This window comes from Nipponia nippon, unplaced genomic scaffold (assembly GCF_047370975.1).
Source record: "Nipponia nippon isolate SJK-2023a ecotype South Korea unplaced genomic scaffold, ASM4737097v1 scaffold_10, whole genome shotgun sequence".
In the NCBI taxonomy this organism is placed as follows: Eukaryota; Metazoa; Chordata; class Aves; order Pelecaniformes; family Threskiornithidae; genus Nipponia; species Nipponia nippon.
This window is the reverse complement of record NW_028262291.1, coordinates 13,306,086-13,330,833: the sequence shown is the minus strand read 5'-3', so window position 1 is coordinate 13,330,833 and position 24,748 is coordinate 13,306,086. Positions and strand designations below refer to the sequence as shown.

Sequence of the window (24,748 nt, the reverse complement as noted above, 5' to 3'; positions counted from 1 at the left end):
AGAATGCTGGGGGGAAACGCCGATTTCTTCTGCTGCAAGACTTGTTGGAGACTTTAGGTGGCATCAGACCTCCACTGGAATAACCCTCGCGAGCATTTTTAGTTGTGGGTTATTCCAAGGCCAGGAGAAAGGTTTCACCTGTTTGTTCCTGTCAGTGATTAACCTTTGAAGTTTGCTGAATGGGAAGAAGAGAAAAGGTTGGGCAAGAGCAAATGCTTGTCTTTTACTGCAAATAATCTGTTGGGTTTTTTTACTTGACATTTCTTTTAACATCTATCAATAGCATATTTTATAACATAGTTGTCTGACAGAGGTTTGTTGTAAAACGATGCGTTTCTCTAATTTTTTTTTTTTTTATAGCAGGCAACGGTGCTGCCATTGACTCATATTTTGGTCTCGAGTGTCTACCATAGCAAGCATAGTGGTGTGTTTCAGGAGAGCTGTGGAGCATGGTACAGACTCCCAGCACTTTCTCAAGCTCACTTTAATGACTCTGTGGCATTTTCAGCTACTACAAATTCAGTCATCTTAGCTGAGCAACTAAAAAAAGAGCCACATTAAGCTAAAAGCAGGAAGACAAACATTCTTCTCATATTCAGTTAGTATTTTTTTCCTTTCTATAGAATGCCCTTTTGTAACTTGTTGTTTTACACGCAGTGCTGTGACGTAAATCAGCCCCTGCATCCTCTCGTGCCTGCTATTCCCACGCTAGGGGAGGCTTCGGGCTCCAGCCCAAGAGACTGGTTTCTCTTCCAGAGCTTTCCCGGGAGCTGGCTGGGGCAAGGCAGCAGCTGAACGCAGCAAGCGGCCGCGGGGGGGGTGTCCTGCGGCAGCACCCTGCTCTGCTCTGCCAGTGTCCCGCGGGTCACGCCATCCCCCTTGTCAGCACCTCAGCCTGTGCATCTTAAGGCTCTGTACACAGGTTTTCAAAATTCAGCCTCAGAAAATCTCCCTGTGAGCTGTCTCAGGCTGACCCCCATGAAACACTCGCTCCGAACTTTCAATCCCCAGAATCGCCCCGCTGCCCTCCCTCCCGGACACTGCTCGTGCAGAGGGCAGCGGGAGTCCTACACGCTGTTACCAAACTCTTGCTTGTACAAAGTGCCTGTGTCTCTTCTGTAGCTGGAAAGATTCATAATTAGAAAGGATACACATCTTTCACTTCAGTGTGAGGTTTTTACATTCTATAAGGACAAATTCAGCGATGATGGATGTCAGGGAACCCCCAGATTAAATCTCTAAGATATGGTTCAGATCCTTTTAAAAAGGTATTATTCATGAGAAACGTGTTTGGTAAATTAAAAAGAAAGCCCTACCCTGGGAAACCAAGTCCACTCCAGTTTTTCATTTCAAGATACGCAACCCACACATTGTCCCACTGTTCTTGTTTATGAGAAATAAGAAGTAAGGTCAGATGATTTATTTTCTTTAAGGTGTGTGAAGCACACAAAGTAAAGCAACAGAATAGTCAACTGGATTTTCAAAACGTTTTCACTTTTCATAGTCCAGGGCAGTTTTGATAATAGAGTCGGTTTTGAAAGTGGGCTTTTCATTTGGCCTGTGCAGTTTTACAGGAATGCTGCATAATGTTCTAGCTGTTGCCCTATTGGAAAACACTTCTTATATTACCCATATGCAGGTAATTTTATACACAGGCACAAGAAGCCAAACTGTTGCATGAGTCACACGCTAACGAGGAACATAAAACATCACATACTGCAGAGGGTAAGCGCTGCCGGAGTCCTGCGCAAGCGGGAGACGCGCTATGATGATCCCAGGGCTCCAGCCACCCCCGTACGGCACAGGGCCAGCTGTGCCCGGGGTCCCAGAGCTGCGCTGGCGTGCGGCTCCCTCCCTCCCTGCCTCCGATACACAGGTAGTGCCGCTGCCCCGTGCCCGCAGCACTAACGCCAAGCTCTCATCCCGCCCCGGAGATGTGGGCTACGCTGCCGGCCTGTGATGCTCTGTCTCTGCGGAGCTGCTGACGGGAAGAGACAGCCTCCTGCTTAAACCCAGCACGTCTCTCTGCTCTGTCAGCAACAGGCTGCCCCCCACACACATTTAACTGTACACGCGGAATAAGTCTACTAGCAGTAATTGACTGTGAAAAGGTGACTGTGTTGCAAGTTTTGTGGGATAAGAGAATTTTCTGATATACAGATATGTAAGGCTATTATCTAGCCATACTACACAGCCTACGCCACTGAACTCATCCCATTACCCTGTACTCATCCCAATAATTTGCACTCCATTAAAGCAAAATTAGTGAACAATTTCTAGAAAAACACCCAGTTTCAATTGATTTCAAAACACAGGCAATCCACCACTTCTCCTTCCATTTTTTTCCCATGGTTATCATCTTGTTAAAAATTATTTGGAATTTGCCTAGGTTTTTGTTCTTCCTGTGACTTTTATCCACTAGATAAAAAAAAAAAACCTTCAGTGTTTGACCTTCTCCCCATGGAAGTATTAATATGAATTTATATAGTCTTATTAAGACATTCTTAATCACAAATTTCTTATATTTTCACTCTAAGTATCAATAATTACAGGAAATTAGAGACATTTTTCCTTTACATTAACAAATATACAACTTGATAAGTCTTTTCAAATATGGAAAGGCTATGTTATTAAAACATCTCTTGAAGAAGACATCTGTTATGATGTTACAGAAAAAAGATGACAATGCATCTTTCCCATTCAAATTTGATTTCTCTTCCTCTAGGCTACTTTGTTTTCCAAATAATTTTCTCATGATGGAACATAGAAACTTCTCCTTGTTGTGTACTTGGCTGTGGAGATGCAAGGCTCAAACTAAGAGCCGAGGCACAGGAATTTCAGACATTACCATGACTCAGCCAGATTGTGGGGACTGCTTGTGAACAGAGCTTAGACCCATGTCAAAAGCCAATTAACGTGACCTAACTTTGACTCAACAAGAACATTTACTGTCCTTTAGATAGCAGGATGTCTGCTATCAATTTCTGGGTTGGTCAACCAACAAAAAACCCCAAGTCTAGGCTATATTAATATCTAATCATAGCACAATTACCATATTCTGAGAAACACACATTGTCCGCTGTTGAACAGTGAACGGACACTGCCCTGGCTGCCGGGAGCACTGCCGATGAGGACGCTAGTGCTGGATGTGTCCGTTTCAGAGAACCATGGCTCATTGCATACTGCAAGTCACCAACTCTCATGAAATGTTAAAGTCATATTCAGTTACACATACTACTCACATCGGAAATATTCTGCAGATACACTTGATGATTTTCTTTTCTCAGGGAAGTTACATTCCTTCTCACTTCCCACTCTACCACCTACAATTTCTCACAGATCCGACGGAGCCTCACACCCTGAGCATCTCCTAAGTCCAGGACTAAGCCTCTAGCACAGACAAACATTTGCTGGCAGGGCTCCCTGATCCTACCTTGCTACTCTTGTGCATCTCCACAGTCATTTTGGCATTTACATTGAAGGAGGGGAAGGTAAGAATATCCCTTCCCCTTCCTCCTCCTCCTCCTCTCCCAAGGGAGAGACAAGTTTACTCAGCCAGGAGGGGAGGGATGACCACCCCTTATTGAGCAGGGCCAAGCCACACCATGGCTCCATCACCCCAGGGCTGGTGCCAGCTCTGTGCTATGCCGATGCTCTGGACCATGCACAGGACGGGGACCAATTGTCAGAATCTGGTCCCTCCGCTTCCTCGGATGAAGAAATGTAGCCAAAAATGTAAATTCACGAAGAAGTGTTTCCACTGCTGGTGTTTACTTTTCCACAACCTTTTCATGTTTCTCATTTCTCCCTGCTGATTTAATTATGTTACTCTGTCCACATTTGCTGAACTCTTTCATCTGCTATGCTAACGCACACATGCTCCAGCCCACAACTGCTCTGTGACCGAGTTACCTCCCTGACCCACATCCTCTCGCCTACTCAGAAGAGCTTCCTCCTACTTGAGGTTGGAGTCTGGAGGCTCCGTTCTTCCCAGGTGTAATATCTCGACTCAGGTAGGTATTACACACCCATGTGCCTCATCACAGCCACGGCCGTGCTCTTCTGTGATAGCTCCCACCCTTGTCCCATAGATGAAATGCACAGTAAAACCAGGTGCCTGACACTTCCCTCCCACACCCTTCAACGCCTTCCCCAGGTCCTGGATTAACTCCAGTCTCTGAAAGAGAGAAGTCTGTGACAATGCTGCAAGATAAAATGGTCTGGGAGGTTTGCAGAGGACTCTGTAAAAGGCTCTGGGAAAAGGCTACAGGGCTGAGGATTCAGCCCATCTCCCCTCCAACACACACGGACTGCAGAGGTGGAGGGGAAGGACAAAGCAGAAAGCTTGAAAAACATCAAGTAAAGAGAAAATGGAAGTAAAAATTGTAGCAGACCGCTACAGTTTGGATGGGAGATGGAGTGCATGTAGGATTGCAGCTGCTGTGCAGGCAGTAATTTGGAGCAGAAGTGTGCTGTGCCGGATACAATACACACCTAAGCTCTGAAAAAATAAAGGTTTCTTTGGGTGGATAAGGTAAATAATAGCAGCACTTTTATTCAGGCGGATAAGACTAAGTAATAGCATCAGGGACAAGATATAAATGAAAATGTATCAGTATCGTGACAGTCTCCATACTCCAGCTGTCTCACTGTAATCAGCTCCTGCAGCATTCCTGCAGAAGGTCAGCTTTTAAAGCAAGCCCTTGAGAATCCCTGGCTGTCGGAAGAGCCGGCTGACAGCAGGGAGATGTTACCGCTTTCTCCCTGCTCCACAGTGTGGGTGCTCAGCCCCAGTACCTCCCTTGACACCCAGGCACCCGTCGTCTTAGGCTGTGTGCACCCAGAGCCCCCAGATAAATGGCTTGCTCTTCATTCCCGGGGCTGCTGTGCTGTGAGGACATGTGTTTCATTAACTCAGATACCACCAACTACTCACCAAATAGGGCAGGGAGGAATAAAATGAGAATTCAAGAAAGTCTTTGATACAACGGTGCAGGATATCTTCAGTTTTCTAGCCAGTGTAAAAGTGTCAGACATGACAGCATTTCTTCCTATGCAAAATTGTTGCTGATTGTTTCTCTGTTACCACTCTAGGATGTTTAAAAGGGAAAAAAATCTTCAATTCCTCTCTTTTGACTCAAACCAAAGAAATTACATGGTTTTGCAGCTTTTTAGCAAGACAACCTACCCTGTAAACATTTCAAAATACAATCATGTGAGTCACTGTTGCTAGAGGAAAAGAGAGCATGGCGATGGAGCCATCTGACTGCACGGCTGCGGCCCCAAGTTTGGGAACGTGCAAGCGCATGCACGCAGGAACAACAGGCCCATTCAGAGGCGCAGCACTGGATGCAGAGAGGGTGGGGAGGGGGCCGTGGCAGCAGACGACTGCAGGAAGCGTATGGGATAACCTTCTCACCAGGAACAACGTGAAGCAATAAATACCTTTGTGCTTGTAAACTAATACGGAAGCAAAGCTGAAATGGAGATTTTTTTGAGAAGCGAAGCTGTCACAGGTAACACCACTGCTGATTAGAGATTAAAGGGTACCTCTGTGTGTTCATGTATAAGGCCTGCAATTACTGACGGTCTGGGAGACCTGCCTATTTGTAGGATTGCTTTCATTTGTAAGGCACTGTTTTCACATGATCGGGATTCAAAATTTAACTTGTTTTCACTGAGATTTTTAAGCTTGTGTGTCTGCCTCTATTTTGTTATCCAATTTCAGGAAAAATCATATAGAATCATAAAGTAATTCAGGTGGGAAGGGACCTCAGGAGGTCAGCTGATCCAAAGCCCTTGCTTGGCATCAGATCAGTTTGCTTCCAAAGGCAGATAAAAAAAATATGTTATTTTGATATATAAAACATCTTTGCTGCCTTTTTCTCTGAAAGGGTGGCATGCTTTGGTGGCAAGGACTTGAAGGCTGGCAGGAAGGGCTGGCCTGTGTGCCAAGAACTTCTACTGGTGATGTCTAAACTCATTCTGATTTGGTTATGTTAGAAGCCATCTTAAAAGAATCATTTTATGCATACTGAAACGAGACTTATTTAGCTGCTAATTTCTTCAGAAGAAATTGTTCACACTGAGCAGCACCTTCCTTTCCATTGTAGCCTGGGGCTACACAGAGAAATGGGAGGCTCAGCTGAGAGAGGAAGATCATCTTCTTGCAGGGAACCCTAGGGAAGGGAAGGGAAAGAAAGGAAGGAAAGGAAGGGAGGAGGCTGAATTAAATGCAAAGGAGTAAAAATAAGACCTGTGAGGCAGAACTGGGAGGGGAGGAAGACAAAATGAGTCTGGCGAGCAGGTGAAAAGCAAACATGAACTGAGGGCAAAGAGGCTGGGATGCAAAACTAAGGGACAAGACAGTGACTGGCTGAGCTGAACGACATAAGGACCAGGGAGAACAATTTAATATGAACATGGATGAAGCATGCATATGTGGCCAAATTAGTAGGTCTGTGTGAAACTCGTTCCTCCCTGTTGCTATAGGCAGCTGGAAGGACTGTGAGGCTGTCTGATGCCAATTACCCATCCTCGTTTGGTACCAGAGATGCCGCAAGGGGCTGCAGCTGCAGGAGGGAAGGTCAGACACCCACACAGCTGAAGGCGTGTGACAGACACTTGAAGCCCTCTCGTGGTACAGATGCAAATCAAATATAACCGGTGCTTGTACACTTCAGCCACTCCTGTACTGCTTCCCCCTTGCCCCACTATGCACAGCCTGCCGATAAGCAGACAGACACAAAACCACAGTTTCTATCAGGAATAACTTTCAAACCGAAAAGAAAAGTTTCCTCCACAATGGTTATATTTACTGGTATGCAAGAGACAGAAGATTATGATCAAAACAAACACGAGAATTTGTGCTCAGCTTACTGCTGTTTGACCCAAATTAACCCTAGCACAGTAATTTCTCTGGACACTGATAGAAAAATTATATTACAGAGCAGCAGGCATTATAGTCAGTTCATGCCTGGCTTCACCAATTAAAACAAAGCATGAAGGGACAGGCAAAATACTGTTTTAGGCTTTGATTCAGTGAAGTATTTCAGCACAAGTTTCAGCCTTAATTGACTTTCATTGTGCTGAAATACTTTGCTGACATGAAGCCTCAAAGACCTTTTCTTTTTCCACCTCTATTTTAATCAGATCAGCCTGCAAGTACACACATAAGACATGATAGCCTCTTTTGAACCGTGAGTACCCCGACTGCTGTGGAAAAGAGTGCTGTCTGAATGGCTCTAAAGTCAGCCTCTCTCATCAGCAAGGCATGTTTCAGCTTCTGAAATTTGAATAATTTTTTACTTTTCTAGAAGACCTTCAGGGGTAAAGCAAACTACAGAAAATCTTTCAAGCCTTTATAAGGTGGTTTGGAAGTAGAGACTGTAATTTTTGAAGCTATTAAATAATTTTAATTTAATTTTAATATCTTATTAATATATTTATTAACTTTTAATAATGTAATTTAATTTTTAATTAAATAATTAGATTTCAACCTCCTGGATTGAGAATTCCCTGTGGCTGAATCCTTCTGTAAAGCATCCACCTCCGTATAGGGGTACACAGGGAGGAAGGCTCCCCTGCCGCTGCCAAGGCACCTCTTCTCACCTGACCTTCAGGTAAATCTGTGAAAATCTGGGTAGCTGCAGGACGTTTAGGATGGAGTGGCTGCATACATGACTTGAAAGAGGGTTCTGAACTTTCTGAATTTCCTGTTACTAAATCTGACCTTTCTCTAGAATAATCAATGAGGTGTTTAAAATCAAAGTAGTAGGTGCATATTACATGGAAAATAGAGTGAGTTCAGGCTGTAAAAGCCAGAGTAATATTTTGCATTGTGATTTATTTTTTAAAGCAAACACTTAAGTAAGAGGTAAACCAAGAGTCACGACATGAGGTCTTTAGTAGTTGGCCTAAAGTATGCAGCTAATACTGTATTGCTGATCAATACCTGACGTTCTTCTTTTCAGGAAATATGGACAAATCTGTATGTGCATATTTTAGGTTACTTTTCTTTTTGATGTCGGGGAGACCTGCCAACAGAAAGCTCTGCTCCTAGTGTCTAAAGAAAATAGGGGATTCCATAGTGTAAATGTGATCACGATGGAGGGGAACACTTATAATTCATGTGAGGATCATGGTGAGCCAAGTCCATTCGTAACGATCATTACACACACTACAACAAAAACTGCTACAATTGATCTCTGCAACTGGGTAAAGAGCTCTCTAAAGCACAAATGAGAGATCTCCCGTCTGTTATGGACTGTAACATATACTACCCAGTCTTAGCAGTGAGCTAATGACTCACTCTTAGTCCAGAAGCAGGTGAAAATCCCTCACTCTGCACAGGAGCTTGACAAAAGAAAAATGTTATTCAAGAGATGAACGTTTCCCAGGATGGGTGACTGATTTAGTAAACCAGGAGCACTGCTATTGCACCGTGCCCGTCAGCCTCCATGGTCCACTGCTTCCTCGCCTCCTGAGCTAGGCTTCCCTCACATGGCAAGCAGCAGCCTGATGCAGAAGTGAGACCCCAACCCTGTTTTTGCCAAGGGTGAAAGGCAGAGTCAAGTCACAGTGGCTCCCCTAATTTGAATGCTGACACATTTGCTGCAAGTGACCTTTGTGACATCTCATGGAGCACAAACAAGGCCTCAGCGATAACACTGGCAGGGAGAGGGGGGCACAGACTGAGGAGGAAATGCATATTTCCCACATCACATCAGCCCAATTATCGATTATTGTCCTTTGCAGAATCTTTTTAACTATGCTTGCAACTCAAAGAGTGGAGCTACTCAACCTCACACCCCTCAGTGTTTTTTTCCCCCATGAAAACAAGCCAAACCCAAACCTTGTTTTGCAAGACATGAGTAACACTTCAGGTTTTATCTGGTGGTTTCTACAGTGCAGTCTGAGAAAAGCCAAGCTTGTAAAATTCTCATAAAGGAATCACAATACGGCCTCACCTGTCTGGCAAAAGCAGTGCTGCAGTTCCTTATCGGTGGGGCACCAGTGACACAGGTAATTTTGGGACACGCTCCAGTGACTACTGAAGGTGAGTTACAGAGAGCTTAGGCGCCAATTCCTCTGTGCTACTGATGATTCCAGGTAGGAGATTTTTTTAATGATAAACACAGTGGTTACCACCCAGTTTCTGGACTTGTTTTCTCCAATTCGTGAAGCCACGGTTTGCCACGGTTTGCCACGGTTTGCCACGGTGCCATGTCAACAAGTACCGTTCATGGAGCAGACTTGCCCAAGGGTTTGCGTCATTGTCTGTGTCCCTTTTCTGGTCCCTCCTTACCATATTTTACAGAAAACTGAGTGGGCAACATCTTCATCCATGAACTCTTCTCTGACCACATGCCCTTTAGCTTAAGCTTGCAACATCCTCTCCTGTCTTGTGCTACCTTATCCTACCAGTATGGTTGCGTCAGCAGCCTCGCTGTAATTACCTGAGCACGTCCCCACCGCACGTTATGAGTACACCAGGCAATGTGGAGCAGAAGGGGTGAGGGTCTGTCATGGCGCTTGCCTGTCCTTTCATTGCCCCCCCGAAAGTTTGTTCAGAAGCATGTGGGCAGAAAAGCTTTTCTACCACCGTAAATCTCCCATCATACCAGAACAGAGAACGTCACAGAACTCAGGTCATATTTTGATACACTGGGCACTGTGCTAAGATACATGCTAAGAACAAGGAACTTAAATTTTAGTATTTTCTACAAGGACAACAAAGAGACCAAAGATTATACCTGTGATGCTCCTGGCAGCCCATGTTGTTACGCAGGAGGGCTGTTGCAGCAATCTGTACCTAACTGCAATTTATGGTCAATGGCTTAAGGAACAAGCAGGTATGTTACAATGCCGTAGTGCAGCCAGGAGGCGACATCAGGGACAGCCAGCACCCAGTAGCTGCCTACCCTGCTGGGATGATGTCTCCTAGCTAAGCAGAGATGGACTGAAATAGGATGTGCTCTTAGGGATTTCTATTTTAAAGCTGCTGGATTTGTCAGTCAAAGTAATTCAGGTTGTCAATGTTTCATAATTACACAACTCATTAGGGGATATTATCAAAGAAGAAGTAAGTGCAGGGTTTGTTTTGACTATATAGGAGGCTGTCTTTTTGTTTTTCATCAAATATTGGAAGACAGATATTTTATGCAAAATTTCCAGAAGTTATCATAACTTTACACAAATTAGTAAGTTACTTTACTTCATTAAAATCTGCATTTTCAGAATCCAGCTCCCACCTTCCTGAACACCTGGGTGGCAGACAGTCTGAGGTCCCCCAGATAACCTGCAAAGCACAACCCTGGCTCATGGCACAGATAGAGGTTGCATCACATGGAGCTGAGAGCTGCAGACCAGAGAATGCACTGTCAAGATCTCTCTCTCTCAGAGAATAGCTTTGAAGTACTTAATTTAAAAGAAAGCAGAGAAAAATTGATTAAAGGGGAATGTGGTTTTAACAAAGACATTATTTTTTGCTCCCGTAATACTTGTGCATAAGAGAGGCACATGAAAGCCCCTGGAGAAAGAGACATGCAAAGTGCCCTTCAAAATGAGGATTTGGCTTTCAAGTAACTGGCGTTCAACCATACTTTCCACAAAACTCATGCAAATGGGATTTTTGGCAAAAAGTCATTGCTTTGACACATCAACCACCTGCCCAAGCTTTGTCAGGTGGTTACAAGAAAAAAAACCCAACATTTCAAAGTGGAAAGTTATCCTTAGTGCCCACAGAGTTATCAAGTCCCTTACTGCAGGACAGTTTCTTAGCATAAACCCGTAAGAAAAGTGGTTCTGGCCCAGGTGCTCCAGAGGAGTGTAAACTACTTGTTCTTTCCACACTGGGACCTTCGCTCCCACCAGTCCTTGTTAATGTTCATACTGGTGATTTCAGACTTGCAGGCAATCACTGCACTGTTAACAACATGACAGCTGTAAAGTAGGATGAAGAATTTTTCTAGGTAGTAACAAAGGAGGTGAAGAACAATCCCAACACCTTCTCATTCAAAAGCTGAGAATAGGGAATCGGTCTAAATCCCCTTGCGGGGAAAATGTTGCAACTCACTGCCATATGGTTATTGTGCCAATAAGCAATCCAGAAGAGAATTACCAAACAACATGGTCGTCTTCTTATCCCATTCCCTTTCACAGGGAAGGGGAAGGGAGAGAGAATTTTGTTGCACATATCATAAGTGGAAAAATTATGATGTTTTCCCACCATAGAGCGCTGGACAAAGCCTGAAGTGAGATGAATAAATACCACTGGAAAGGAGGGCAGGAGGAAAGGAGGAAAAGGAAAATCACACAAGCTCTACTTTTCTTGTGATATGGTATATTAAAAATGCCATCAAGGTTTACTGTATATTAAAAATGTCACTATTAGATTGCTTTTCTCTGGGACTGCAGAATCTTAAACAAGCCAGAGACTTAGAAAGTTCAATTTGTTTCTCAGGCTGTCTCTTCTGCCTGACACACATTTTCCTACTGTCCACGTACAGCTCCTCTGTTGGCATCAGTCATCACACAATCTGAGGCCAGAGAAATGTAATCCAAGTGGTACAAAATGTAAATACCTCTTGAGACGGGGGAATAAAGTTCAACATTTCTCTCAAAAATCTTGAGAGACACCTCTGCTAGTTACCTTAAACCACCAATTTCACATCACATTGAACACCTTCAATTCTAGCATTTAGACTGTAAGACAAGGTGCTCGGCATCTTGCAGGACTGGGCTGCATACAAACATCCTACTCAAAGAAGATTACTAGCTATATTTGGTAGGAAAGAAAGAAGCAGAATATCAAGAAATTGCAGCTACATCAGGCCAGATAATCACATACGTTATAGAAGGTTTAAGGTTTTTTTAAGTATGTATGTTTCTGCTTAGTGATGCTTCATAGTGCAAGCAGACTGAGAAAAACCAAAGTCTCATAAAAGGAAAGACATTGCAGGGTAGGTAACAGAGATTCAGACAGACTCTAGAGGATGCTTGTTTTATAAAAGATGAAGGGAGCTGCTAGCTCTTGTCCCTTAGGTAAAGCAGGGGTGGTCTGCGAGTTCTAAATCACTCCTCAAGGGGGGCTGATCTGGCTCTCACTGGAGGAAATGGAAACTGTGTGGTTACTTACATGAGAAATGGATGTTTTTGCTGTAGAATAAATTCTGTCTACTAGGCACGATTACATCTTGGATAATTATACAAGGGCTCATTCCTTCCACTGCAGAAATTAGTGGAAGAAATTCTCTAGCTTATGTTCAGCATGTCAGTCCAGACAAGCACAATAATCCTGACAGTATTAAGAAAGCACTTCAAGATCTTTGGATAAAAAAATACCAGAAGAAATGTCAGCCATCCATACTTCTCCTGGGTTTAGACATAAGATCTGGGAGCTATTACACATTCCACAGGTAGAGTAGCTTAGATCTCTAAACATCTCCTTCTTCAATGCACAGCTGATAACTAAAAAAAAGTTTTCCCTGAGACAAAGAACTGGACTTCTAGCTCAATATAGGGCTGTGCCAGATGTGACCAAGAGAAGACATAGGTTGTGTCTCCTGTAGCCTGTGCTCAGAAATGGTACAGACCAGTTAGAGACCGGCAACAGTAAATTCTCTCTCACAAGCTGGCTTCTGGTATGTGTTTGCTGTCAAATTTCCCTCACCTTTTTTTTGTGGAGGTTTTTGTGACAAGGGAAAGTATAGGAAATCTATTACTGGCCAAAGCTCACTGTCTGTTTACTGAGCACACTTCCTCTCTTTATCCTAACATGTATTTTTACCTTTTAACCTGCAGGTTGGCAGATTTTACAAGTGTTACAATATGACAGACTACTGGAAAAGAGCGTTCCCAGGCAGCAGGTGAGCCTGGTCAGGCCTATCATTGTCGTGATTAGTTTGTAAGAATTATATCCTACTTTTGGTAACACAAAATAAACAACAAGGAAATAGGGAGTCAGCTTTCACTTTAGTAATCTGCCTAAAAGTTTAGGTACTCTTGCTTTTCTTCTTGACCTTGCTACAGGGCGGAGGAACAATAGTTTACTCTTACTACTGAAACATTGCCACTTACCTCCTATTTAAATTGGCATATTTTAACTTGAGCTACAAGATCATGCTATGATTGTTTCTGCTAGATTAAAGGAGCCCTAATACTGTTTTTCTAGGTAGGCACTGAGAGACAGGGACCAGGTTGCCTCTCAACTGCTAACTGTGCTGCTTTCTAGCGTGGCCTCACGACTCCCAAAACAAGATTTAAATATGAGGATCAGCGTCAATGCTCCCCGAACATCCCAGGCGTAACACGGACAGCCCTAAGCTGTCTCTGTCCGTGAGATTAGGGAAATGCCGTTGTTTGTTCCGAAAGCCTTTGCCCTTGAATACAAGTACACTCTGCTCCCCTTTTGCTCCACAAAGTTAACAGAGACATGCCTGCGGGATGACTTCCCTCAGTATTTACATATTTATGCTTCTGTCCTGTATTAGTCAGTGTTTCTGTCTGGAGCCCATAGCCTTTGGTCAGGTCTGGGATCTGCCTGGGCTTTCTACAGTTGTGCTGAAAGACAGATTCCTCCTGGCAGGCCAAAATACTTTGGGGAGGGGTAGGGAGGTTTTTGTCCTCAACAGGATAAAAGTTTTTTATCCTTAACAGGATAAAGTCTTCCTTCCTCATAGATGCCTAGCTTCTGCTTGCAACAGCACCTCTTGACTTCACGGGGCAAGCACTGCAGAGGAGGGTTTCAGGGGGCTGCAGCGCACCGAGGTGGCAGACTGCTGGTCCGTGTTGGGCCAGGGGATGCGTGCTGGCAGAGAAACACGGAGGGAAAAAACTCTTCTTGGGAAGACAAATTCATCTGCAGCCATCCCTAAGGGAGGAAGACACTGATGTGCAGGAGCTTTAGCTGCACTGAAGTTCACTGTCATCGAACATTGTCTCAGCCTCATTCCCTCAAGTCTCCCTTGCACACAGGCAAAAACTTGTGGGTTTATTCACAAATTTACAATATCTCATGAGATATTGTAAATTCAGCTGGCTCACACCTAAGGAGCATGATAGACACCTTTCAGTGGCAACACCACCCTGAATTGTGCCCATCCCAATGCTTCTGCCCAGCCCCAGCCCCCTGCTCTGCCCCTCTCCCAGCACAGGAGCTCCTAGTGTGACCTGGCCAAGGGGCCCATCTGGTTTGGAGAAACTCTGCAAAATTAGTAATTTCTACTGTGGCTGGGCTGGCACGGCCTCCTGGGCGAGGGAGAGTGTGCCGCAGGGCAGGAGCAAACAAGGGGAGCCGGAGGGGGGACCTCCTGAGTGGGCACTGCCACTTCAAGAAACGCCCACCTGCGCCTTGGGGTACACTTCCAAGTTCACCTGTATGGTTTAGGAGCATAAAACCCATTGCTGTCAACAGAGATTTTTTCCTTGAGGCCCACGCTCCTGCTTCACTGAGAAGTAGCTGAAATATCCCATATAAAAATAAAATTCACAACAATGAAAAGTTATTTTGTCTTTTGCAAAACCAGGGACTCTATAGAAGCCTTTCACAGCCCCTAAAGCTTCAGAAAGGCCACTGAAACGAATATTCTAGGATTTAGATCCACAGCAAAAGACAAGCCTCATCCAAACACTCCCACTGACTCCAGCTGGCGTTGCCTGGACGCACAAGTGAAATGTAAGCAAAATATGCTCAGAGTCCCTCACAATATAGTGGATTACATCAAGAGGGGTTTTTTTTATTTATAAAAAATGGGGTTCTAGCAAAGGGACATTGAGATGCCCAAGGCCTTCCTTTCCCCCTCTCCAAACATTCAAGGGAAAAGGCAAAGAGACTGTTCTCACATGCATGGATACATCACCTCCTCAGCAAACATGTCCACAAATTTGTTTCCCCAGCATAAAACTAAAACAAGTAGAGAAATATTTTTCTTCCAATGTTTGCTTTCTATTTATTTACTGTTGCTACCTTTGTGCCTGCAGCAAAGCCAATGTTCCCCAAGCCCCAGAACTCACTGATTTTGCATCTGCTGCCTAGCCTTTCAAACCCCAGAGGACTGCCCTACCGCCGCTCCCCCTTTGCAGCTGGCAGTCATGGCATCGTTTCAGAGTTGGGGTGAACAGGCAGAACACCGGGAACATAAATAGGGGCTCCTAGCTGGGACAGGGATTGCAACTGGGATGGAACATACCATCTCAGTTGTGCTTTCAGCAGATGTTTAAGGAATTGGGGTTTTAAGTTACCTCTTCGTAAGTTATTATTATTATTCTTCCAAGTTTCTCTATTGTGATCTTTATTTCTCTGTTGTCTTCTTGACTGTTTGTGGAAAGCAAAATACTGAAAGGTCACTGGCGGATTCAAATTAATTTTTGAAGGTGAGCAAATAGCCGTAGGGATTTATTCACCCAATTTCAAGCAGAAAAAACATGTAAGCAACTTATTGGGAAAAACCCCCACAAACTTAACTGCACATATCTAACCAAGGCAACCTCACAGTCCTGTCATTCAAAAATTTACTATTGTTTCCTCATTGCAGGTAGCATCACTTTCTGTGTTCAAAAATGGCAACCTCTTCTGCACAAAGATCAAGGGCTATAAATTTTCACATTCTGGGCATTATAAGAACCATAAATAACAATTTATTGAATGAATCTTAGTTCACTAGGCATCACTTTCCCAAACTTGTATAATGTGTGAAATCATTTATTGCTTGGAGACCTGTTAAACAGGCAGCCACAAAAGCCCATTGCATCTCGTTGTTTGAAGCCTAAACCTCAACATCATTTATTTCTAAGCTATTTTTTGGGTACATGCAGAAATCAAACCCTTGTAAAATCTTTTTAATTTCCTGCTCTCGTTCTTTGGGCCCACAGACTGGACCTGTAAGATATTTCACTTCTTTTTTTTCCACATTACTGGTAAACTCCTTTGGTTTCAGCCATGATGCCCATAAACAAAATTCATGTCAGACAAGGCAAAGGTTCCAAGACAGACAGTTATTAGCTCAAAGCCAGAGTGTTTCATTTTAGACTTCATCCCCATTTAAACCATGAAAACCTCAGTAGGTATTGAATTTAAATCCACTGTCACTTTCTCCAGGCCTTTGTCAAAGGACTCATTATTAGTTTCTATTTTACAGTACCTCCTAGATCCCCATGCTGAGAGGGGCCATGCTGTATTGAGTAGAGCTGCGTGCGCACGCAGAGCAAGAAGTAGTCTCCGTCCTGGAGTGTTTAGGATCCCAGACAGACCAGACAAAAGATAAGAAAGAGGTGCTACGTTTCCAGCATGTGTCACACAGCAGGTCAGAGGGTTCAGAAGGAGAGCTCAGGATTCACAAGTCTTAATCCAGGGCCTTATCGACCACATCAGATTTTGTCATACTCTTTTTAAACAAAACCAAGTATATGTATATAATAAAGGGTACATGCAGATATAATAAAGTATATGAATATAAACCTTTTTGTAAGAAAGGTTCTGTCCCTTTTTACAGGAGCAACCACAAAACCTCACAAGCCTCTTGGATCCATATGAATCCTCTCCTTTCTCAAAGTTTGTGTTAATGGCTCCTAACCCGATGGCTCTCTCTCACAACAGAAACAACAGTTCACTGGAGGATAATTTTTGCAGGAGAGTGCAATGTTTGGATATGTGTTTACCAAAAGGGATCTTTATCATTTCTGGTTCCTGTTGGCCCTGGTGCCCTATTTCTGTGTGCCAAAAGGGAGAGCAGCAGTGCTTTGCCTGTAAGCAGGACTCTCTTATCCTCTGCTCTGAGGCCTGTAGGACTAGGCAGCTATCAGGAGAAAGATAATTGCACAGGCGAGCCTGAGCTGTTAGCTTCCAGTCAGGCTTGCAATGCATATAAAATCCTGGTTGCCTGATGAAGACCTGGGTTACCATGAGTCCTCAGCATCGGCAACATAACTGTTTTCCAAGCCAAGCTGCCTTAACCCTGTCAAAGTAGGTTTAATTGTTGCTTCTTTTCTCTGAACAGTGCCCAGAACCATTATAAGACATTCTCTGGGACAGCTGGCCTAGCCAAACACTCCAGGGAATGGCTGCTTTCTGTCCCAGTCCTCACGGCTGAGGATGTCTCCTGCAGCAAGCCATCCCCACAGTACTGTGCCCACAGTCCACGGATCAAGGCTCGGGGTACTTTGCGAAACCAGGACAACATTACAAAGGAGTAAGTGGGAACTCTGACGCAGAGCAACAGTTGGCGGCAGCGCAGCACAGCCCTCATTTTCTCTGTACCATTTCTGTGATTTTCCACTCAAATCACTGTGCCATTTGAAGGAACGCAGACCTGTGTCATTCTGAGTTACAGTCAGACTTGTGGGTGCCACTAATTCTGCTAAATGAATGGTAAAACAGAAACAGACAGAACGATGTAATTAACCATGCTGTAGAAAAAGAGCCAGAAGGAACATGCCAACAGTATTTTCAAAAGCCACCTACCCCAATATTCATGGTGTGACTCACATATCTACTAAAGTACTGCAGAAACCCTGGACTAGCTACACAATTCTCACCAGGAGTTTATGTGAAATTAAGTCATCCCAAATGGTCATTCAAACTAAGGGTTACTGACAAGGCAAGGGATGAAATAAAATGTTCCTGTTGTTCTAGACAACAAAAAGACTGCTAAGGAAGTAACTTTATAACCTGAGAAGGGTCTGCAGCTTTAAGAAATTTTCCCCTAAAGGTTGTAAAGCTTTTACTATGCAAAGTATTTTTGCTATTATATACACTGGCGGCCACTAAGTGCAGCTATTATTTCTGGCGGTCATTCAGAGAAGGTCGGGGCTGATAAAGTGTTTAACAGAGTTTGTTTGGGTAGGTCCATCTGTGTTTTTAACCACCCATACAGTCTTTTGTGTCCTTTTAAAAGATGCTGGATGTTCCTGAGTCTAATAAATTACGGCCTTTACTTTTATTTGCCATCTTTTATTATTTATCATGCCACAGCAAAGAATGTCCTCTTTACAATGTGCACGCTTTTCTATATGGATTACATAAGCATCTGAAAAAGGGATGATTCTTTGCTGTGGGGCAAAGGTATAGCCTACACAGAGCTCCCATTTCCTTGGTAAAGGCTATGTGGAGTTGTGACCTGTCGCTCTCACTCCTTACACCTTGGGGTGAGTTCATGCCTCAGAGGAGCCAAGGAGGTGAGATTGCAATTAAAGGGCAGGGAAGTAAGAGGTATGTTGAAAGGATGTAGCAAAGAGCCCAAGATGGAGCTTTGGAAAGGAAATGTTTTCAGGTCATGTGAGCACCAGGAAAAATATCCTAACTAGTTGGGATGGGCCGTAACAGCATTCTTAACACTCCCACTGGAGGGGTTTGGTAGTACAGGATCTGAAACATGGCCCCATTATAAACTCTCTGTACTGCGTGAAGCAAACCAGGTGAACTCTCAGCATCCCGCTTCCCTGCCTGGCTGCATTGCATGGCCACAAGGTGAAGCACCTCAGTGATGATCTCTGCTACTGTTTATGAGTACGCTGTTCCAAAACCCGAAATGAAATATTGCTTCAAAAGGCTGTGTAAACATTTGGTGACTATGAAGCAGGTGAGTATTGGTATCACCATTTTACAGATGGGAAAGTAAGACAGAACAAGTGGCTTGTAACTAGTGACTGCTAGCATATGTGTGCCCCACCTGATACAAATAACTTCCATTGATGTAAAAATTATTTAAATCCTACAGTGAGAGGATCCTTACATCTGACAACCATTCTGGACATTTTATAAGGCTTTTTGTATCCAGAGGTAGTACTGTCCTGAATGTGTGATTCAGGTCCCTTTGCCACTTACCTGAGCTTGTCTGCTACAAAAATCACACGCCGCTCCAACAGGAGAGAAGCAAAGATCCTGATGATCTGACGAATGCTGAGGCACTTGAAAAGGCATTCAAAGTCCACATGTTCCAGGCGCGAGTCCATGGGCCGCCGCAACTCAATGACCTGAACACATCCAAGAAACATCAGTCAGCATCACTGGTCAGGGCTGACAGCACCAGTGGAGCCCGGCACCCCAGCCGGGGCCCTCCAGCACCGCTCCATGCTTTCCTGTTGAGGGGACACAGAGAACAACCCCCATCCTCTTCTGCAAACTGAGGCTCAAGGCACAACACTCCAGAGAAATGGCGTATTACGCATTTCACTATCAAGTCATTCTTCTTTCCAGAATACAGTTGTGCACGTTAAATCTGCTGTCATTTCCGAGGGAAGCGTAATTCTGCCTTTCTGAACACCCTGTCAGAGATGTAAAGCTTGGCTGAGTCAACAGTATGAAGCAAGTAACAAACTGGAAACACTGGAGCCAGAAGCTTACAAGGTTAAAACAGCCATAAAGACAAGGTAAATTTGGTTATGAACTTGGCTAGCAATTCAAATATACATCTAGATAGGAGCCAGGGACTGAACTTAAAAGGCCAGGCAAAATTTAAACCCAATTTACTTCATTTTCACTCTTCTATGATGCATAATTCACTAGATAATGTTTAAACCTTTTTTTTTTTGTCATAAAGATATGTATATATATATACTTAACTGGGGAGTCAGGACAAGGTCTTAGATGGTGACTTGTGACATCCCTTTAAAGTCTAATTTTCATACTTCATCCATGACCTCAGGCCCTCTCCTTCCTTTTCTGAAATGCCTTTTGCTTGATTCCTTTATTATATCTTCCTTTTACTCTGCAATTGACATGCTCAGATGTGGAACTTGAAGGCGGAGGACAGAAAAAAGAAGAGGGGAAAAATAACATGAAGAAGAGAGTAACAGAGGGAGAAAAATATGAAGTGCAAGACAGCAAATGATGAACTACTGAGGAATTTGAGGAAACAGAAGGGAAAGGGGAAAAGTTGGCCAACTTGAAGCTGTGTTGAAATCTCTGAAGACATATTAACAGGAACATATATACATCTCCTTCTTTCCATATGTCAAAAAATCACCGTCACTTTATTGCTTTAGACCACTTTTATGTTTTCATGCACATGACACCACATTCCACGAGCATAGTGTATTGGGTTTAAACTGGAGTAGCCCTTAAAAATTCCTCACAAACACACTGTTTTAAGGATATGATCAAGACCACAGGATACTGGAAACAAACCAGTTCATACCAGTTTAGTTGCAATATTGTTTGTGATCAGTAACACAGGACTGTAAGAAGAAAGTCACTGTTAGAACAGTATTTGTGTACAGATTTGATTTTTTTTAAGCCTGAAGTACAGAAACATTATGGTGCCAGAGTATTAGATACCCATCACTCAGCTGTTGCCCCAAACAGCGGTAAGAATCAAATTGCAGAGCGATGGTGTACCATGAATACCTCCACGGGAAACGCTGCCTGCCTACCTCTTTCTCATATTCAGTAAAGGTGCCCACTTCCATTCCTCAGCATTGGGATTGCAAGCTCAAATCATGTTTATGTGCCAAATCATGAGGAGCTGGTTTTACTGCAAAACTTCCAACACTAAAATCTTGCTGCAGGGTAGGATGCAATGCAAGTTACGGCAGCTTTTACAAATGCCATGGATGTTTTCTGTTGCCTGGCAAAGCTTTCTGCTTCAGTCTGCTCATCACAAAGAAATATACTGTCTGCTTCCCAATTAATCATCATCTTTGTTTAGGCCAGAGAAGCCACAATGGAAGGACAAGATTCTGTTCCTAATTAAGCCAGTGCATTCCATTTAAATAACGAGTTTGTACTAGCATAACAGAGAGCAAAGCTCAGCCAGAAAGAGTTGTTTGTTTGTTTGGAATTATCTCAATGTTTTTCTCTGGGAGAGTTCAGAAGCTTGAGCATAGGATAGAGAAGTCGCAGATCCATGGTTCCCAGATATATTCACATCAAAAAAGCATTATCAGATCTTACCACTGTTACGCCAATCAGCCTTTCAGTTTTCCTTTGCTTCTCCAGAAGAAAATGCCTGTGACTTAAACATGCCCTCCAAGTCACTTATCCAAGAACCTTTACATTTCATACCAAGTGACATTACAGGCCCACTCCGTTGAAGTCAGTGGCATTACACTTGGAGAAAATATGATTCAATGTAAAAATAGTAATAGCACTGTAAAACTAACCCTAAGGAGTATAAAATAACCCTAGAGGGAAATTTTTTTCTTGCTTTCACTAACTGGGCCAAATTCTATTCCTATCTGCAGTAATGTATTTCCTCTATACACTTGCCCATCTGAGTGGAGCTATTGTATACTTACATAAGGACATGCAGAGAGCAGGATTTGACATGACGAATGGATAGCAAGCCTCAAGTTACAAAAAACGTTTTAAGCAAGGCACCAATATTGTCATTTTCCAGTAAGGTGTATGTTGTATAATGCTAGGCTTCTAGATACTTGAGTCAGTAATAAAAGGAAATGAAATCTATTATATGTGCACACATACACGCGAAAACCTTTATATGACATACAGTCTATTTCTTTGAGGGCCAGTTAAAGGGTTTTTATTGCCAAAAAGAGCCATTTAAATGCTGCTGGTCACCCCTCCTACCAAGGCCAAGACCAGCAGTAATGAGGTTTGCAATAGCAACCAGCTGCTGAACTGTTCAAGTACAGCCAGCATGGGAAACTTATACTTGCTTGTTATCACTGTGATAAAGCCCAGCAACACTCTAGTCTGTTAACTACACTAGGCCAGGCATACTAGGACAGGTGTGTTGTGTTTTTTTTCTTAAGCACAACTTATTAATAAATGTAAAGTAACAAATACATAATAATAAATTGGCTTATAATCATCAATGAGAACTAGCATTAGCATATGAACACTGGTGCAGCTCCTGCATTTTGGAGACACCAAAATGGCACACCAGCAATGGCACACCATTTTGAGGGTGTGCCACCTCACATGCCTTGCAGTATCCATATGTCTCCTCCTGTTTTTCTTTTGCTGTTTGATATTGGAGTGGTGAGGGGGGAGGCTTTGACTTTTAATGTTTGCAGTTGCTTTTTACCTCGTTTCCAGCTCCAGGCAGAAAGGTTTTGACTTTGATTGTCTTTCCAGGTGCAGGAAAAGGAGATTCCATCAGACTCCTCATAAATGGATAAACCAGGGCAGCAGATATTCCCCTTCTCCTTTCAACCTCATCCAGGATCTGATTCATTAGTAAGACATAAGAGAGAAAGAGACACAACATGTCAGCACCACATACACTTTTGAAGCATCTTTTCACCTGCATATGCCCAAACACACAGCAGACCTAAGTTTAATTCTCCTCTGCCATGCATTTCTTCACTACCATTAAAGCCATGGGATTCAATCGTACTCTAAAAATGATACGTTTTCCAGTTACAAAATGGAGCCTGTTTGTGAATGCAGTTCACACAAAGAAATAACAAATCTGGAAAGGGGAAAGAAGACTCAGTATGGCAAAAGGGATCTATTGTTGGGATTTGGCCTGAACAACAGGGTGAGCTGAAGGAGAGAAAGATCAAGACAAATCCCATGATCACAGGCCAGGTCAGCCTCACGTCTCAGTGGTATATCTTGAAATTTGTATTAAGGAGAAACACTTTCTTCTGCCCTGGGCATCTCTTCCATTTCAACTGAGAGGGCAGGAAAAAGCCAGACCAGCAAGAAAAGCAGCCCTGCCACACTGTGATGCCAGCAGAGGTCCACCAGGAAAGAGCTCCTGGAAGAACCCCGGCCACGGCGGCAGCAGTCACGTCGCAGTCTGTGCTGAGCTGGAGCCAGCCGCCAGCAGCCTCATGAAGCATGCCCAGTTGTTTACACTGGGTGCCTGCATGAAGGTCATTTTCTGTTTGACATGATGCAGAGCAGGCAATCTAGTTTTGAAATGAGCAGATGGAACTTCTTACAGATAGAGGGGACTATTATTTTCTTCTCTCTTTTGTCACATGGTCCAACATAAATTAGATCACAGCTAAGTTTTCCCACATTAGACAGACCATATAGACGATAAACCTAAAGAAGACGAGAAAGCAAGCTTCAAAGCAGTTAGTGGTTTGACCTGAAATGGTGATCTTTTAACCACCACTCAAGAGCAAAAGGCCATACAAGAGTTAGTGGGTCTGAGCCAGGCATTTTCCCTTGTTTCTCTTGGAAATGCTTTTCACTGAAACAGAACATTAAAAGATACTTAAGCACAAGCTGGTGACTTACAACGATAGCTAGTGACACCAAATGCCAACAGAGGCATAGTTTCCTCTTCCTCCTTGCAACATAGTAAAGACCTAACTAAAGCAAAGCTGACGCTATATACATAGCTTGCGTTCCAGTCCATGGAAGTGGCAGATAACCATAAATGAAGATACGAATTTAATTCTTGATGTAATTTGCAGCACAACAACTGTCCTCACCAAACAAAACCAGCTGCCTAAATGGGAAATAGTAATGAACCAAGGCTATGCCTCGGGTCCCTTAGTGCTCCTGCACACTGCCAGCACGCAGTTGTAACGTGCCCAACACATATCTCCTTTTCTGCAGTAACTATTTGATGTTTTCTGTTGCTGGAGTTGGGGGCCATGTGTGTGTCATATCCCTGTCCCAACAACCTTCACAACACAAATAAAAAGGAGCATTTAAACCAAATAAAAGTTGAACAGAGATCTCAGAAGATAAAATGGTCAAAAACATCTGTTGAAACCATGACCAAATGAACTGGCTGGAAGTAAAGATATCTGTGGTTCTCAAGTTTGTCTTAGCAGTAGATATTAAAACAGTGAGCATAAAAAGCTTTGAGGAAGATGAAAATAATGCAGGCTATCAGAAACAAGATGATAAACATTTTAAAACAGAAGACTCCTTTTGCTTTTCTCATAAATAACATCCAAGGTTTAATATCTCGTGGTCTTTCATCACTCACATTTTTCTGTAAAGACAACTGTTTCTTGTTTTGACTAATTTGGCAAAGTGCACCATCATGATCGTTTTCCTTTCTTTCACTGGATTTATCAATTAGGACAGCCCATGTTCCTCTTACTAGGCTGGAAAAAGAGACTGCCTCACTTTTCAAGAAATTCTGTCTCCATCCACACCACATCTGTCTTCAAAACCAACAGGGATGCTGAGGCTCAAACTATTCCTCCTACATTTAACAGCTGTTTCGTCCAAACCCTTTCCAAATGCGATGCTTGGAGTGCATGCTAAAGAGCTGTGCTAAATCCAGCCCAGGGCTGGAGTCAGCCCCATGTGCTGCCAAACACCCTGCTCCCACCCTGGTGCCAGTACCGTAAGGAGGTGACCAGCCCTCTGTAGGACAGTACTGCTGTGGCCAGACTCCAGTGCGGTGGGGTCCTTTTGTGGCCCAGCCCCTCCACAAGCCTGGTAGTTGAAAAAGAGCACAGGTGTATTACAGCCCCATTCAGGGCCCAATACGCAATTGAGTGGGAGCCTTCCTTCCTGCACAGACCAAGAATTTGAGGCCCATGTGGCCAGGGCCTGCCTGCCACAATGCCTGGGAACAGCCCCTGCTGAAGCCAGTGAAATTACACTCACCCATCAACCTTGGGTTCACTTTGGCTGGATGACCGGACACTTTATTTCAAGTTACAGATTGAACTGAGAAAGCAGATTATTTGCAATTTTGGTACGATGACCTTCCTTGTCTGACTTTATACCTCAGCTGCAGTGATACTTGGTTGTAAGGAGGATACTTAAATTTTCTTTTTTATTTTTTTCCGTTTTTCCCCTCTCCCAAGTTTTCCTTTGAAAATTAGTGCACTATCAAAATTAGATAAAAACATAAAAGCAAAC

At 43.5% G+C, this 24,748-nt stretch overlaps 1 protein-coding gene across 7 annotated transcripts in view; it reads right to left on the bottom strand.

Annotated features, from left to right (window-relative positions):
- The window catches only part of DENND2B (DENN domain containing 2B), a 184,190-nt gene that overhangs the window by 7,050 nt on the left and 152,392 nt on the right, over positions 1–24,748 (bottom strand). For all 7 annotated transcript variants that reach the window (XR_015701831.1, XM_087745570.1, XM_087745575.1 and 4 more), the window contains 2 exons: positions 21,987–22,127; positions 18,824–18,972 (listed from right to left, as the gene is read on the bottom strand). Coding sequence is in view for 6 of the 7 variants with exons in the window: in XM_087745570.1 (XP_087601696.1) it covers positions 18,824–18,972; positions 21,987–22,127 (290 nt within the window). In the remaining variant the exon portion in view is untranslated. The remainder of the gene's footprint in view (positions 1–18,823; positions 18,973–21,986; positions 22,128–24,748) is intronic.